This window comes from Lasioglossum baleicum, unplaced genomic scaffold (genome assembly GCF_051020765.1).
Source record: "Lasioglossum baleicum unplaced genomic scaffold, iyLasBale1 scaffold1542, whole genome shotgun sequence".
Lineage (NCBI taxonomy): Eukaryota > Metazoa > Arthropoda > Insecta > Hymenoptera > Halictidae > Lasioglossum > Lasioglossum baleicum.
In genome coordinates this window covers 16,806-28,411 of record NW_027470601.1, presented here as the reverse complement: position 1 = coordinate 28,411, position 11,606 = coordinate 16,806, and the positions used below count along the sequence as shown (strand labels likewise).

At 44.4% G+C, this 11,606-nt stretch overlaps 1 protein-coding gene across 1 annotated transcript; it reads right to left on the bottom strand.

Moving 5' to 3' along the window:
* Window positions 1–6,037: 6,037 nt before the first annotated feature.
* Window positions 6,038–7,312, bottom strand: LOC143220769 (uncharacterized). Its single transcript, XM_076446361.1, is given in 7 exon segments — window positions 6,038–6,112; window positions 6,177–6,263; window positions 6,388–6,507; window positions 6,509–6,822; window positions 6,825–6,995; window positions 6,998–7,150; window positions 7,153–7,312. Coding segments are annotated over 7 exon segments (1,080 nt in total).
* Window positions 7,313–11,606: the final 4,294 nt, after the last annotated feature.

Below are 11,606 nucleotides of genomic sequence, written 5' to 3'. Positions count from 1 at the left end.
TTCGGCGACTCCTCTCGAGTTCGACCACCAAGCATTCCTGGTGACGCACGAACGAGAAATACTCTTCTCTCCGATCTTCTCTTTACCCACATCATCCGACCGTCTTTCTCTTTCAGCGAGTCTTCTCGGCGTGGATAAAAAGACAGGCGTTTCGATTGGAATCGCGGGACGTGCATTGCCTTGGCGCCTACGAGCTTCGCAGCACGCCCGATTCATTTCCGGCCACTCTCTGTCGCTCTCGCGCTTCCTGGCAGGCAGAGGTTTGCTCGTCGAAAAATAGCTCCGTCATAGTTAGCGTCATCGTCATTGGCCGGTGAGTCACTGAACGCTGCGAAGGAGGACACGGCGAGTAACTCGCTCGAGAAAGCCGTCATCATACACGAGAATAGTAACGAAACCGTGGAACACGGGCGTCTATCGTAGACGCGTCGATTGCGTACCTCGAAGCGCGGGAATTCGCGCGATTTTCGAATCGATCGCGCGGAACGTCGTCTGGGCGATCGCGTAAACGAGCGAGATAACGGATGACAAGGCGTCGCCGATCGGCCAATCTATGCAAATGCGCGTATAAACAAAGAGCTCTTTGGAAAACCCAATCGTGACGTAACTGCCGCTCGACCGACGGAACGTTCTAATAAAATAAGGCGGCCGATTTCCTGTTCCAGGGGAATTTTCGCGCGGTGACGAATAAACGGTTATTGGAACACGCTTTTGTTTTCGTCTTTCCGCTCGGCGAAGGCTCCACTCGGTCTTGCGACCCACATTCGATTTTATCTTCGCGATGCGACCGTGCCGCGGAGACCCTGACTCCTTGGACTTGGAAAACTAAACGGCACGATCCGATTGCGTCTACAGTCAGAAGAAATATCGCGGCTGACCCTGTCGCAAGCTCATCCTCCGATATACACCGTTCTTCTTCGCGATTAGTCGACGCGAATCGGTTTCCCTGAAAATACGCTTAGCGGGAAGACATGCAAATTCTTCTTTCGCGAAATCGGAAGCCACTGTTTTCCAACCGACGGTGGTAACTGGAAAAATGACGATTTCCGCGGTTAGGATCGTTAGAACTGTATTCGTTCGAGAAATGATTCATCAGAGATCCGAGAATCGGCTAATATCGTAATCTGTGAAAATTCAGTGGCAGTAGCGACTTCGAAGCGCGTTGATACTACACGTTTAGCGAAACTAGCGGAAAATCGAGATTAATCCTGAGATTCCGGGGAACTTTCGCGCGTTCCGATTACGGGGAACTGGATCTTCGATAACGATACTGTTCGCAAATAAACCGTAAAGGAACGGAAGGCACACGGTCAGGCCCCGTGAGAGACGCGTTCGTGACACGGACTCTTGTACTTGCTTGTTTGTAAATACACGAGGCCGGTTATATAATTGCCGCGTTAAATATCCTTAAACCTTACCTAACCAGTCTCCGCGACATTGGTTGAACTGGTCGGCCAGCCGAGAAACAATAACGCTTAACCTTTCCTTGTATCAAGGAAAACAGGCGGTGTTTCGAATGAGGAAGGACGAGTTGGACGAAAGAAAAGTGGCGTCCGAGCGAGCCGTAGGCTTGACCGAGATCGTCAGCGAGATCTCCATGAAAATTAGAAACGAGGCGGCGACGCCACGAGCTACATGACTGGTTGGCTCGCGAGTAAACAAGTTTTTTGCAAATCATTCACTGCGCCCGCCGCGGTTTACACGTATCTAGCAGAGCACCGTGACAATGACTATCGTAGGCAAGGTCGGCCAATTCGAGTAGAGAGACGGCCGAGGAACGCTCGAAGGAGAGGGGACCGTATAGCGGCAAGGCCGTGGGACTGATAGAGGCGAGGAAAGGTAACCGATTCTCTGGACTATCGAATTTTATTCTCGACACGACGAGTCCGCATTCCCGGCTCAGGCACCGGTCAACCGACGCCTGGTTCCGGCTGATTTTTACGGTTAGTCGAGGCCCGATCCCAACGTGAAAGTGTAACCGTGAAATGATTCACCGCGTCCCCTCTATTTTCTCCTCCCTGCGCGATCCATGTCTATTTATTCGCGCGTTCTCACGTCCCTCTTCCTTTCCCCGACTTTCTTTTCGCGGGAATTCGCGAGAATTCGCCGTACCGCCTCGTACTTTCCTCTACGGTTTCGTTTCCCTGCAAGCAAACGAACCTTGAGGCCTAAAGACCTGCGTAGAGCCTGCATAGAGCCAAGGATAGACCATGCGATTATCTGCCTCGGGAAAGAGGTATTCCGCGAATACGAGCGTATGCTACTGCTACGTCACAGCTATCGGACGAAAATATTTGTTCACGCGGCAGATACAAGCACGGGCTAACTTTCAAAACATCTTTGTCTCGGCCGTGGAACAAACAAGCCTCTGTGCATTGTTCGTCGCCGTTGTTGACGCGAAATCTTATCGATTATCTGCGAAACTCGCGGAATTCGCGCTCGATAACGCTCCGTTTCGCGACAATAGACTGAGTCTGTTTATGAATCGACGAATACCGAGGATCGTTGTAATTACCACGACGCACAGTTCGCTCGACCATGGCGAACGTCGGCCACGGATGACACGCGTCTAAACGACTGGTATCGTTTGATAGTCGTCTAACAGACTAATCTTCGCGGGCCATAAATTCTCGTTAGCTCTATCCGTTCGAGCAACCGGTTCAAACCGTCGTTCCGTAAAAATGGAGCGTATTCTTTCGTTCGCGCGAGCTCATTGTCGCGTATTCCGCGTATTCGACGCGATACCGGTTTCCGATCGGAACAGAAAAAGCGAGAAAGTCGGCTCAGCTGTCGTTCGATGAATTAACTCGTCTCAAGGTACTTACTTCATCAGACAGGAACGAAGCTCGCAATTCTCCTCTCGTCCTCGACTTATTCTTGCTCGAGGAAACCCATCAAACAGTTAAGAACACATCGTGCCGCGTAGCGCGCGGCGATCTGCTATATATACGGCGTATGTAGTCCGTGTACACCTATGGTTCTATCGTGCAAATGGAAAGCATCGCACAATGGGCACCGGTGCGCGTATCGATGGAACCTCGAACTTCCTGTCGCCGTTCACCGAATTTCATGCAACACCGTGCGTTCCGGCGTCTCTGCCAGTTTTATCTAATCACTCGGGCCGGTCAGTAGTTTTTCTAGGTCGCACATGTTACAGAAAAATTTCCACTCGTCCGCGACCGTGTGTTTTTACACCGTGCTCGAGTCGTGAGAGAGAAGCACGACGGAAGGACGAAAACATCCTGACCCGAAGGGCACCACTGACCCCTAAGAGAGACTCGAGCTCGCGGCGAGATCGGAATGTCGCGACACAGAACGTTCTTGACACGTGTGACAGCTCGGTTTCGTCGAACCGCGTCCGGCCTAGCTCGTCCGGTTAACTGATAAACACCAACGCTAGCGGCGGCGTCGAGACGGACGACGTCGTACACGCACGTTCACCGCGCGGCTGTTGGCGCAACACTGAACAACTGCGTATCGGTCATAACTAACGGCGCCTCGGAGCGCGCGATGACTCGCGCAGTCGCATGATCGCCTACACGACAAATCGGCTGCCTGTTTACCGCCAGAATTAGACAAAAGAACAGAGCTCCACCGTTTAAACCGCTGATTGGCTTAACGGGGGTTCAATTCCTCGGGGTCGCGCGACCCTCCGTCGATATCGGCCCCGTTCCCTGACCTTTCACCCGCGGTACCACCACCGTCGTGTCAACGTGTCTTCCGCGCCTCCGCAAACCGCGTTTCGCACTAGCCTGTTTATGCTACAAATCCTAGAGAGATTTAATAAATCCCCAAAATTTAACGTAGGGATGTGGTGCTAAAAGGCTGAAAGTAGCCTGCAATTGCTCCTGTTTTCTTGTACCATTATTTTTTCCGGTAATGAGTTCAACGGTGTTTCGCGTTCACGTGTTTATGGTACAAATCCTAGAGAGAATCAGTAAACCTCAAAATTTAGCGTCGGGGTGTGGTGTTAAAAGGTTAAAAGCAGTCTGTAATCGCTCCTCTTTTCTTTTACCATTATTTTTTCCGGTAATGGGTTCAACAGCGTTTCGCATTTACGTCTTGTGTTATGGTAAAAATCCTAGAGAGAATCGGTTAAACCCCAAAATTTAATGTAGGAATATGGTGTTATAAGGCTGAAAGCAGCCTGTAAACGTTCCTCTTTTCTTTCGCCAATTTCTTTCGGTAACGGGTTGGGGAAAAAAGATTGGACCGCGAGTTTGCTAGAACATATCGGCAAACTTGGAGCGGTTATTATTGCCGATGGGTGAAAGTGTTTAGCTGGCTCGTATTATCTCTCGCCGCGAAGGAAGAAAGTCGCCGGTGAGTCGGAGAGGATGGCTTTTCTTTGCTCTTTTGTTCTTGTCGCTTGTTTTCAACGCGACGTGCAATGAAATGGTAAACTTGAAGAGTCATCGCGGGTTATTTGCGCAGCTTATACCGTGCTCGGTGAAAGGGTAGCCAGCGTTGCTTCGACTGAAAAATAAACGGGATAAATTTTCTTTTCGTTTTTTCCATCGCCTCGTTCGCTATTATACGCGAGCATAAAATATCGATTTATAAGAAAGGATATACCGAAAAAACGCTGGGCCTTGCTACGACTTTATCCTCATTGATTCAATTACGTTCGAGCGTAACTCGAACAGTTTCGAGCAAGTGTCAGCTTCGTTTATCCTTGGAGCCGACCTTAAATGTAAAAGAAAAGCGATCTTGAATATCAAGTTCCAAGACAGTGTTGGAATTATGCTAATATACTCTCAAGGCTGGAGATATTAAATATTTCTCGTCTCTCGAAGGATGAGGAAAATAGAGAATTCTGTTTCAATAGAATTCCGATGAAAGCTTTGATTCAAAAATAAAACGTGCCTTTTAATACACGCGTAATGACGTAAGAAGAAGTTTCTGTACCGTAATTATGACGAACTGACATCACGAATAGGCGGTAGTATCGAATTGAAAGTAACTCCTACTTACATCCACGCATTATCTCCGGTCGCGACATTAACCTTGAGTAGAATAGATTGACTCGACTCCACCCGGTGTAACGAATGAAAATGGCATTTCTCCTTTGAGAGATCACCTACGCGTTGCTCTGCTAACACACGATTAAACTCGAAGCGGGCAGATTCGTTCACGAAAACAAGATATTTTCCGCATACTCGCACACGCTGCTACGTGTTGGAATACACGACGAATAAATAGTCACGCTCTGTTCGAGCCAAACGGAAGAGCCGTTGTCGTAGTTTCCACCAGTCGTGTGATCCTCTATCGCGAATGTCTTGCTATTTTAGCGATAACAGGCGACTTAGCTGTCGAAAAAGTGCGTTGTAACGACAAACGAGGCCAGTGTTCGCGGTCCTGTTTGTCCAGCAAACGGCGCCGATATCGTCGTCGAAATGGCCCGTTGTCGGCGGCGCATCGTCGAAGATAAATTTAGAAACATTTAAATCGAGAGAGTATTTATCGCTAAGCAGCTGGTATCTCTGATACTTTAATATGCTCGGAACGCTTTTATCGCCTCTGCGGTGATTACGCGCCGCGTTTCCATTCTTAAGACTCGTCGAGATCGCGTTTCGCGTTAAAAATCTCGCGATCTCGCGTAACAATACAACGAACACGCTGTTTGTGTTCAAATTATAACGATCGACGAATTTAAAAAAACCGTGAAATATCCTGAAAAATTCGTCGAATCGTATCTTCGATAAATGTAGCCTTAGACATCGATATTTCAACGTCGACGCACGAAGCGGAGTAATTAGAGGCAGAACGTCTCGTTAGGATTAATAAGTGAAAGAATCGTCGGATTGTCTCGAGATATCGTAACGATCAAGCTCGTTATATATTAAATCTCCTCGTATATTGATCACACTTGTACACACGAGTTACCATTTATAAATAACCAAGTGAACACGCCTAAGACTATTACAGGTGCCTGCGCATGGACACGGTATGCTGGCTCTCAGAAGACTGTCGCAGAATCGATAAGGAACACATGCGCCCCGGAAAATCACGTCGCTTCGAAGATCTTGGCTCTCGGTTAACTATTGCAGGAAATGTAGGTGAGCACAAATTGAAACAGGATCAGGATGTACATCGCGATACCTCCGATGATCTGCAAAGATAAGTACAATGAATACGCGTTGTAAAAGTTCATCTCGCGAGGCCAAGTCTCTTACCTTCATCAGGAACGAGGCGTTCATGTCGAATGCTTTCGAAGTGAATACGTTGTTCCTGTGCAGTATTTGCAGAGAGAAAAGCTGTACCTGCAATTTACGATCAACGTAACGAGTATACCGTCAAGGAAGCGTGTGAAAGCTTTTACAATCATCTTTCGACGATTCCAATCCTAATCAAGCCTAGTGACACCAATTGATCCGTGGTAATTACCTCGTGTTTTATCATCGGATCGGTGGTGTCGCTGAAAACTTCGTAGAGCGTCATCTTAATTTTGTTCGCTTCCATCACCGCTTTCTCGCACGTCCAGATTATCATGCAGAACTTGAAGAAGGGAAAAAGACGCCGGCCCGAGATCTTGCACGTACCAGAACTTCTTGTTGCGAATCTCAGAGCCGTATGCGTTTATTATTTTAAAGTATATATCGAACGACACCTCGATGAACGTCATCAGGGCCAAGGTTATGATGCGTATCATAAAGACGTTGTTCACCGATTGCACCACGTCGCTGATCTCCATGTGCTTCTCCTCCAAGTCCTTTATCTTCATCAGCAGCAGAGCGTTGTTCTGCTCACGTGGAATGAACGTCCTCGGCAACAGATCCTCGTTGAACTGTGTCTCCTTCAATTCTCGAATACGCTGGTCAGTTTCTTGAAGCAAGCTCTCAAGATGTACACGCAGTTAAAATAGAACATGTCCATCACGAAGTTCACCTCCGTTATGTACAGGCTGGTGAAGTTCTTCAGGGTGAGGAAAATGTTCATCTTGAAACAATTCGGTATATGGATCAAAAGAATCAGGAAATAAGCGATATCCTTTCGTGAATCGTTTTTGCTAGACCGACCAATTCCTTTGTGGATAGTATCGAGGATATCTGCGACATGCTCTGAATTATCGATAATCGCGAGCCGGTTAAAGCATACATCACCAAGACAACGCTACCGTCCAGAAATATATACATGTTCTCGTGAATCGTTTCGGTACACTGTAGGTTATAATGCCCATGAAATTGATCTGGTAGACTGTAAGAAGTAGCAGAAGTACGTAAATGAACATGAGAAACGTGGTCAAAGCGAAACGGATTGGTGAAAACGCGTATGTAGGAGGGGCCCTCTTGTAAGGGAAATATCCAAGCATCGTGCTGATGAAGAAACAAGGACGCATCAGCGAATTGAAGTCTTTTATGGAAATAGTTTATCGTATATCCCGATTCTCATTGTTCTCTTGAGAGGTCCGAAACGAAAAGAATTCGACGTTAAGGAGCACGAACGTGTCCTAGATTCACTGTTAGTATTTTTCACGAGGAAACAACTTCTCTACCGCAAAGCACTTTGAGTAATGATATTCGGCCGTCGGTGTGCAGAAAAATACAGCTCGATAATGAAAGGTACACGTGTAAATAGATAACGCGGAATTGTTTCTTCGCCATTCGATGGAAATGCTTTTAAGAAAATTAAACGTAGTAATCTCTGTATTTATAGCAAAACGGCTACATTCTTTATGGGCTAGTTTCAGATCGACGCGATTATTTCTTGAATGCGCTCGTTAATAACCGAGACGTCAGCACGATTGATCCAAACTGTCCTTCAACAAGGCGCGCTGATTAAAAATTGTAGCAGTATTAGGAAAAAAGTGGTGATACCGCACACGATCTGCAAAGAAAAGCCGATGAAAGGGATTGATCTTGCTCGATCGAGGTCTTAAAGCGTAAGACTTACTTGAGACAAATAGGTAAAGTCTAATATAATCCCCTTCAGTGTGAACGTGTTGCCTTCCTGTAATACTTGCAACGAGAACATCTCCAGCTATAATCACATACATCGACGTTATCGCAGATATATCGTGTCGTATATCGTTTCTCCTTACCTCTATCGTCATCTTTTCGTCCCAAGTGTGTATCAGAATTCTGTGAATGTTGGAGCCAACTTTCTCCATTTCACATCTAGTAATATCGACGATATAAACGATCAGAAACATGTAAATCGTGTTCAGGACTGCAAAGATGATATCATAGCCAAACATTTTAATCATGCCTTCGTCGTTGTACGCGATCAGATAAGAATACATGTCGAACACGACGTCAAGGAGCAATATGAATAGCGATATTTCGATCTGGCTACCGAACGCATGGTTCAGTTGCTGAACAGTTTTACTCATCTCCAAGTGTTGCTTCTTCTGGCTCCTCAGGATCGCGAGCAACATAGGATTCTTCTGCGCCGTGGAATACTCTCCGGAGGAGATGAGGCTCGTCGTTGATCAGAATTTCCCTCACTTTTTCCAGGGATTCGTTTATCTGCTTGAAACAGGCGCTCAACAGCAACACGTTGTTCGTGTACAAATTAATCAACGCAAAGAACCCGATGAACGTGTAGAAAATTAAGAGAAAGGGGAATTTGTTATAATACTTGAAAAGTACAGGAATATAACCAAATACCGGCGCTATAAGTGAGAAATCTTTCATAAAGGCTATTTTTACCAGTCTATAACAAATTTTTGGCGGTACAACGTACGAAGCTTCCGAGACACGTTGAATCGCTTTTAACATTGCTCGATTGTTCGCGTAAGCCGTCAGGTAAACCACAGTACCCAGAAATATGATGATATAATTTTGCCACATGTTTACCGTATCTCTAAATTTGTAAGTAGTCTTTAGTTCGTATGCCGCATAAATCATACCGATCGTGAAAAGAACTATTATGATCGTGGCGTAAATGAAATGTGATTTCCAAAACACGAATTTCGACGACTTGACTTTGAAGGACAAAAGTCCCATGAAACTCGCGACGAAAGCGGAAGGTCCTATTAACGATACGTAATTCTCAAAATGTGTCCGCGTCTTACGGCTTTTCGTTACTTTCCATTTCAATTCGGTTAGTCCACGGAACATCGCGAAAAGTCGAATCAAAGAGACGGAATTCTTCTTTAAATTAATTCTACGTAGTTTCTCGCACGAGTATTTAGCTTTTCTTTTGTTTTTTAAGGAAGAAGCGAAACGTTTTTTTTCTACAAAAATTGCGTTCCCACTCGTTACCGCGCGTTAAAGTAAACTGAATGTAAAGCAACTTGCCATCTAAAGTGTGTGTAAATAGCTAACGCGGAATTTTATCTTCGTCTCACCGATGAAAAAGCTTTTAAGCAAATTAAACTTGATAAATTTTTTATTTATCGCAGAATATCTACATTCCTTATGTATTAACGAATTGATTTTCATCCAACTGAAATATCTTTGAAATGCATCCTATGAATAACAAGACACTGTCAGCACGATTGACCAAACTGTCATTCAACAGGGCGAACCGAGTAAAAATTGTACCAATATTAACAAAATGGTGGTTATGCCGCATACAATCTGCAAAGAAGAAACGATGAAAAGAATTCATCTTGCTCGTTCGAAGACAGTATAGACTTACCTGAGTCAAATAGGTAAAATCTAACGCAATCGCCTTCAACGTAAACGTATTACCTCTTTGGAGTACTTGTAACGAGAACATCTCCAACTATAATCACATACATCGATGTTACCACAAACGTATCGTCGATTAAAATCCACAGATCGCTAAGTAACAAAAGCAAATCTATCGCTGGTGTTTCACTTTACCTCCATCGTTATCCTGTCGTCCGAAGTGTGTATCAGAATTCTATGAATGTTCCAGCCGATTTTCTCCATTTCACTTCTGGTAATATCGATGATCGAAATTGTAGCAACTATGTGAATTAGATTCAATATCACGAAGGCGATATCATAGCCGACCTTTTTAATCACGTCTCCGTCGTTGTACACGAGTATATAAGAATAAATGTTGAACGTCGTGTCAATAAGCAACAGGAACAGCGATGTTTCTAATTGCATACTGAAAGCGCTGTTCAATTGACAAACGGCTTTACTCGTCTCCAAGTGTCGTTGTTTCTGGCTCCTCAGGATCGCGAGCAACATAGGATTCTTCTGTGCGTGGAAAACTCTCCTGAGGAGATGAGGCTCGTCGTTGATTAGCATTTCCTTCACTTTCTTCAGAGATTCGTTTATCTGCTTGAAGCAGCGACGCAACACGAACACGTTGTTCGTGTACAAATTGTTCAGTGTCAACGCTCCGAAAAACCCGTACCAAGTCATCAGATGGATCATTATGAAATTGAACTTTAGGATTATAGGAATAAAACTTAATAACAGCATTATAAGCAGCAAATCTTTTATTACGACTCCTTTCGTCAATTTGCAAAAAGTTTTCGCGAGTATTACGCGAGAAACGTTTGAGACGCGTTCAATCGCTCCGAACATTGACCGATTATTCGCGTAAGACAGGACGTAAGTTGTAGAGATGAAAACCACGATAATATTGGCTTGCCACTTATTTACTGTATCTCTAAATTTGTAACGCGTGTTAAGTACGTATGTCGCATAAATCATGCCGATTACGTAAAGGATTGTTAAGATCGTGGCGTAAACGAAATGCAATTTCCAAAATACTAATTTCGACGACTTGACTTTGAAGGACACGAAACCCATGAGTCTTGCGAATAAAGTAAAAGGTCCTATTAGCAATGCGTAACTCTTCAAATACGACCACGTTTCACGCCATTTAATTACTCTCAATTTCAGTTCGGTTAGTCCACGAAACATCGCGGAAACTGATATATTTCTATTATTAATTTCACGTAATAATATTTAACTTCTTTTAACTTTATTTCGAAAAATTGAAACTTATTTTCGCTGAAATATTACGTCCCCTTTCGTTGCCGCGCGTTAAATTAAAGTGAATGAAAAGCAATGTGCCATCTAAGGTGTGCTTAAATAGGTAACATTAGATTGTATCGTCATCATACGATGAAAATGCTTTTAAGAAAATTATATTTGGTATAAATTACATTAATAATTATATTTGTCGGAAAAAAGGCTACATTTCTTATGAATACTGACCCTTTCAACACGATTGATGCAGGCTGCCATTCAACAAGGCTCACTGACTAAAAATTGTATCAATATTAACAAAAGGGTGGAAACACCGCAGACAATCTGTAAAGAAAAACTGATTAAAAGAATTGATCTCCCTCGATCTACCGCCACATAGGTTTACCTGAGTCAAATAGCTAAAATGAAGTATAATCGCCTTCAGCGCGAACGTATTGCCTCTTTGCAATACTTGTAACGAGAACATCTCCAACTATAATCACATACATCGATTTTACCATTGACGCATCTTCGGTTAAAATCCTGAAATCACAAAAGCAAATCGCTCGTCTCACCTTACCTCCATCGTCATCTTTTCATCCATAGTGTGTATCAGTATTCTATGTACGTTGAAGCCAATTTTCTCCATTTCGCTTCTGGTAAAATCGACGATCAAGATTGTTAGAAAAATGATAATTGAGTTTACAATTGCAAAGGTAATATCGTAACCGGACTTTTTAATCTCGTCGTCATTGCTGCACACGA